The sequence below is a fragment of the Sinocyclocheilus anshuiensis genome, unplaced genomic scaffold (assembly GCF_001515605.1).
Source record: "Sinocyclocheilus anshuiensis isolate Anshui unplaced genomic scaffold, SAMN03320099.WGS_v1.1 scaffold2170, whole genome shotgun sequence".
Taxonomy (NCBI): domain Eukaryota; kingdom Metazoa; phylum Chordata; class Actinopteri; order Cypriniformes; family Cyprinidae; genus Sinocyclocheilus; species Sinocyclocheilus anshuiensis.
In genome coordinates, this window is record NW_015558572.1 from 302,147 (window position 1) to 308,257 (window position 6,111).

At 33.4% G+C, this 6,111-nt stretch overlaps 1 protein-coding gene across 1 annotated transcript in view; it reads right to left on the reverse strand.

The window, feature by feature from the left end:
• The window catches only part of LOC107679651 (ER membrane protein complex subunit 2-like), a 37,025-nt gene extending 31,556 nt beyond the window's left edge, over positions 1–5,469 (reverse strand). The window contains exons 1-3 of the mRNA XM_016475268.1: positions 5,372–5,469; positions 4,140–4,250; positions 691–755 (exon numbers count right to left, since the gene is read on the reverse strand). Coding sequence (XP_016330754.1) covers positions 691–755; positions 4,140–4,250; positions 5,372–5,411 — 216 coding nt within the window. The 5' untranslated portion in view covers positions 5,412–5,469. The remainder of the gene's footprint in view (positions 1–690; positions 756–4,139; positions 4,251–5,371) is intronic.
• Between the last annotated feature and the right edge of the window lie 642 nt (positions 5,470–6,111).

Genomic DNA, 6,111 nt, shown 5'->3' on the forward strand with positions numbered 1-6,111 from the left:
GAGTGACAAGCTGAAGAGACCTTAGTCAGGGTAACGCCATATTTATTTTTGATTTATTTACATTTTAGGAATGAAAACATTACATTACAGTGCGTTCAATAGATTGTACTGATGTTTAACAACAAACCGATTGTTCAGCTGACGAAGCATTTAAAAAAAAAAAAAAACTTTCAGTAGACAAAAACTCCATAAAAAGTATGCATTTAAGTATGCATTACGTTTCATCAAGAGGAATGAAAATAAAATGAGATCTGACTCTCTTGCGAAGAAACTGCAAAATAATAATCTAAATGATTTTTGGAAAGAAATAAAACGAATGAACAATTGTAAAACATCTTTACCAACAAATATAAGTGGGGTAAGCGGGTCAGAGGAGATTACTCAAATGTGGCAAAAGCATTATTATGAGCTGTTTAACTGTGTTAAGAGTAACTCTTTTGTAGTGGGCAACATTGATAATGATGAAGTTGTGAATGTCTCTGTGTCTTTGGTTGGACCGAGTGTGTCCTTAATAAAGTTTGATGAAAACAGTCTTGAAAATTACATGATCTAGGACTTTTATACAGTGCGTGCCATTGTAAAGTCTGTAAATCTCTCCCTCACAGCCTTGTTTTCATCCACGTTCAATATGGCGTCAAACCTGAAGGTCTATAGATGAGAGAGTGCAAAAGTTACTCAAAGAAAACTCACCCAAGCCAGATCGTCACGACTGCAGTCCAGCGCTGCAATCATCACCTGCTCGTAAATTATCCAAACTGAGCACAGGAGACAAACAGAACGTGACACCATATTAGGAAGGCCATTGGTAGCAAAGATGACAAATGAACATCGAGCCCATGTGAACTCCTTTCGAGCAAACTTTGACGTTTCTTCTCTGTATCATTAGAAAAGACAATCTTTAGCATCCATCAGCGACATACTTTGTCTTCGTAATCTCCGGGTGTGGGCGAGCTGGCAGGTTTCATGGAAGCGGTCAGGAAATTCACGCCACGTCGCCAAACAAAACTAAGACGCTGAATTTTGACAAGAAAACCTTAGCGTATTCATCAGTTTTATGTATCAGTTCAGTCAAACACCGCAAAGGGTGAGCGAATTTCACCCTCTATTCGTCATGACATGCGTTATGTGCTGAAATTGCGCAGCTATCGTCGTCTCGGCCCAAGAAGTGCGTCGTTACTTTGACAGATTACAGGAATTTACAATTCCTACAATTAAATGCTTAAGTAATTTCCAAGATGGCAACATTTAATGTTCAACTGGCAACCGTAACAAAGCTAGTGGCTTTAGCTGCTCTATTTACAATAAAGAAAACTGATTAGGGGGCTTGGCTAATGGATCCAATTAATGAAATTAATGCTCCATGACAGACAGACAAGTGTGTTTTGACAAGCATGCCCGAGTCTATCGGCTGAATGATTTCAAACGTGCTAATTGAGAAAGAACAATAAAATCCCACTGAACAAGAAAAAAAAAAAAACTGATACGCCAAAACAAACAAACGCCTGGAGTTTTTTGAGCTGTTTTTATGATTCCAAGTCTTGCTTTGATAATTACCATCTTGTTTCACAGCCAATTTAAGAGCTGGTTTCAATAAAAACAAGCTGTGTAAAGTATTTACCCCACTCTTTAAGGACCGTATGAATCATAATCACAACAAAAACAAAAGTTTCTGTAAAAAGACTATATCATGCATCAATAAAATACAACTCATCACAAGTACTCTTCATCTCTTTCAAGGTGCACTTTGTGTGAGAAGTAGAAGAACTAAGACTTTCACTGATCTTTGCTTCGTTCTTTCCTTAATTAGATAACAGGCCTATGTAGAAATTTGAAAAGCTTCCTATAGCCACGAAAATCATCGTAATTTTTTATGTTTGCTTGTATGAGCACATGTATTGCAATAAATGCCTTATTGAGGGCTGTTTGGCAACTTACAGCTTGGCTCTTTCATTGCTGTTTGCTAAGATTCCTCAAAAAGTGGTGTTATTCTTTGACGAAACAGCCAAAAGACATTTAATAATAGTTATTTGAGATTACATGTGGTTTTAAAATAACAATATGAATGACGAAAAAAGGCCTAAATTCGATTTGTGTAGCAAAAGAGCCCAATTTCTCCAATTGGTAAACCAAAATTGTCAACTGTAGGAGTAAGTTTTAGAGCCAGTATGAAGGATTGGATCACCTCTGAGATAATGATTTTAGCTGAAGGGAGTTCTGGCTTTAGTAGCCATGTTTGACAACACGATTGCAGGACTTCATCTGCTTGTCTGACCAAAGCAAATAAATATTAAGCCATCTGAAATGTTTCTGCTGTTTCCACTATAACCTCATTTCAATGTCAAGAGAAAAGCTGAAAAGTCTTTTTGCTATCAAATATTTAAGGACAAATCAAGAAAATCACTAAGGAAAGAAAAAAGAATTGGCCTTCTGCAATAGTCATATTCAAGCGGTCAGACACTCAACAGACAATACTTTTGTTAGAGAAAAATAAGAGTGTTCAGCATACATGCATTTATAAATGTGTTTTGTTTTTTTCTGGTTTTGGGATCCAAATCTAAAAAAAAAAATATTTGCTTTTGAAACAAATTAGTGGAACATTAGTGGATCCAAACACTTCAGCCAAAAAAATAAATAAAATTAATGACATTTAATGCTGAAATTTGCCATAAACTGCTTATTTTGAAATGTATTGCCTAAAGGAAAATAAAGGTTAATGGCTTTCACCACTGAACTTTTATTGCCCAGACTGTTCTACAGACCGCAAAACCTTAACTAGTCACTTAGTGAGGTTTATTTATATTTTTATAAAAATGTAAGTTTTTAGTGGCAGTGGTTTAAAAAGTGAATTTAAAGGCAACTTCTCAGAGAGTGTTTTATCTCACATTTTAATAGTAAAGCCTTTCAGAGAAGTTGCAGTGTTCAGCATACATGCATATAAATGTGTGTTTTGTTTTTTTCTGGTTTTGGGATCCAAATCTAAAAAAAAAATATTTGCTTTTGAAACAAATTAGTGGAACATTAGTGGATCCAAACACTTCAGCCAAAAAAATAAATAAAATTAATGACATTTAATGCTGAAATTTGCCATAAACTTCTTATTTTGAAATGTATTGCCTAAAGGAAAATAAAGGTTAATGGCTTTCACCACTGAACTTTTATTGCCCAGACTGTTCTACAGACCGCAAAACCTTAACTAGTCACTTAGTGAGGTTTATTTATATTTTTATAAAAATGTAAGTTTTTAGTGGCAGTGGTTTAAAAAGTGAATTTAAAGGCAACTTCTCAGAGAGTGTTTTATCTCACATTTTAATAGTAAAGCCTTTCAGAGAAGTTGCACTTTAAATTCATTCCTCTTTAATCACTGCCGCTGCAGCCATCAATGCAGTGCTTTTGTAACAAACTCGCCACCTTCATAAATTTCAAGACAATTACTGTCAAACTTCAGATCGCCTGCTGTGGGAAATGTTCTTATTATTCGTCTAATGGGAATATAACCTCAATGTTTTGTGAGGACTATGATGGTTCCATGCAATAAAATGTTATAGTTATTCAACCTATTTATTTGTTAAATATCTGTCAGTTCTACTATTGAAGAGATGAGCTTAGTGTGCATAAAAGATTGTTGTCAGGTAGACATCACCCTAAACCGGATCTAATTATAAAACTCATTAAGTTTATAACTAACTCTACACTGCAAAAAATGATTGTGATTTTAACAGTAAAAGACTGTAATAATACTACAGTAAAAACCTGCTAATTGGTTAACAGTAAGTTTCCATACTATATACGGTGAATAAATGTAATTACATTTGATGTAATTTTACAGTAAAATACTGGTAGAAATACGGTTTTTGGAAGTGAAAAATAAAAGGTCATTGTATAATTTACAGTGAAAAACCGTAAATTGACACTCTCATAATTCCCTGCATGACACTTCATATTTGATGGGGTTTTTTTTGTTGAAATAACTGTTTCTTCTTAGTTTTTTCGGTTACACTTTACTTGAAGGGGTGTGCATAAGACTGACACGTAAATGTCACAGATTTTTTTTTACAGTGTATAATGTTATAGAGGCTAAAGGTTATTTGTGTTTTATAACTTCTTATAACTTTGCTTTTGTTTACTGTAAATGTACTTACTGTCATCTCCCAGTTTAGATGCATGCTCAATCAGCTCTTCACCGACATCCACAATCTGCTCACTGTTCCTGTAATTCTCTTCTCTCCACTTACGGAGTTTGTCACGCATCTCTGAAATGCAATAAAGAGACACATTAGTCCTTGGCTGAAACTTTATAACCAATTTAATTTCATCAATTATTTCTTGTGAATATAACATACTTTCTATATTCATATTCCTACTTGGTTTTCAATATCTTTAGTTCTCCATTAGACGGACATGCTTCCTGACTATATACTTTGCTTAAATTAATCAAAACAAAACTACAGTTTATATAAGAAAAATACAACACCCTGGTAATGACAGTATTTTCTAAAAATTCTGTAAAACAGATAAAAGACCAAAAATATCAAATATTTTTTAAATATTTTAAATACAAGCACATACAGAGCGGTACAAAAATCGGAGACCACAAATCAAGCTTTTATGCATAGTTATTAATTTTTCCCTTATTACAAATTAAATTAAGTAAAAAGTAATCTCATAAAGTTTTAGTATTTGAAATCCTTGTCTTGCTTTAATGATAGCACTCCAAGATGATTTGAGAAATTAAGTTGTGACTAAAGAGTAAGTCATACATCATGTAACATATCAGTGATGAATTCATCTAAATTAATCAGTGAATCTGAATTAACGTTATTCAGTGTCGTTTAATCCAAACCTGTAGATCATTGCACTGAATTAAGATATCAGCTTTATGGCAACAAAAGAGTGTCATCAAAAAAAAAACAAAGGGAAATAATGATCATCTCAAGTGAACTGAATCATTCTTTATCGTCTGATTGTAGGTGAACAACATGATATTCAAGTGCATCAATATCACATCTGATCTTTGCAAATCCCCAAATCCACAAGGGATTCATCATAAACAGACCAGGCAGACATAACACGATTTACATTAATAATCCGCACAACATAATAGCTAAATACACACTAAACCTTTTCAGCGCAACATCTTATATGAACATAAAATGATATTTTCTTCTAGAATACAAGTTCTGCTACTAAGCTGTGCCTTCATAAGCTAACTGGCTACCTTATATAGCATGTTGTCTTTAATGAAATGCACAAAAAATAAGGCACTTAGTTTGTAAACCTGTACAAAATGAATAACTCTAGTAACGATAGGATTACTATAGATAGATCCTGAATATCTTAATAACCGCTGTTAACAAAAAAAAATGTCATTTACCTTCCCAAGTGACATCGTAGAGCTCCGATATAGACGACATGTTTTCCTAGTCCCGCCCCTTGTGTGCTGATTGGTGGATGACAGTGACGTCTCAGTTAACGCTATGAGAAGGGTTAGTGAAGGGCAAAGGCAAAATCCAAGCAATATTTGTTGTTGAATTCAAACAATAACAAAAAAAGGGAGATTTTATTTTTAAAAATCTGAATTTAGGTATATAATATTTTGCTAAAAATCACAAAGTTATTTATTAGACATGTAGCTCAAGAGTTTTCAAACGTTTTAAGACGATGTACCGCTTCAACATCAATATATAGTATATATTGATCTTTGACTTACATCAGTGATTCCCCCATTATTTGGAGTTTTATTAAAACGGGGGAATCACTGATGTCAATACATAAAACTCCAAATAATGGGGGAATCACTGATGTAAGTCAAAGATCAGTGGCAATAAAATAATTTAAAAGTATTTAATTATATAAAGTTAAATAAGAATTATAAATAAATAATTATACAAATTTTATAATGTATTTTTCTCTTATTTTCTCAGTTTTATCAACTAAATAATGTGGATTTATAAAAGATAGGCTTTATCTTTGGAGTCAAGTATACCGAATTCATAAGGTTTAGTCTGTTTTATTACCATAGAAAGTCTTTGTAGCATTTCTAAAGGGTGTTGTGGTTTTATATGCTGTGTCTATTCTCTCTCTCTCTCTCTCTCTCTCTCTCTCTCTCTGTCT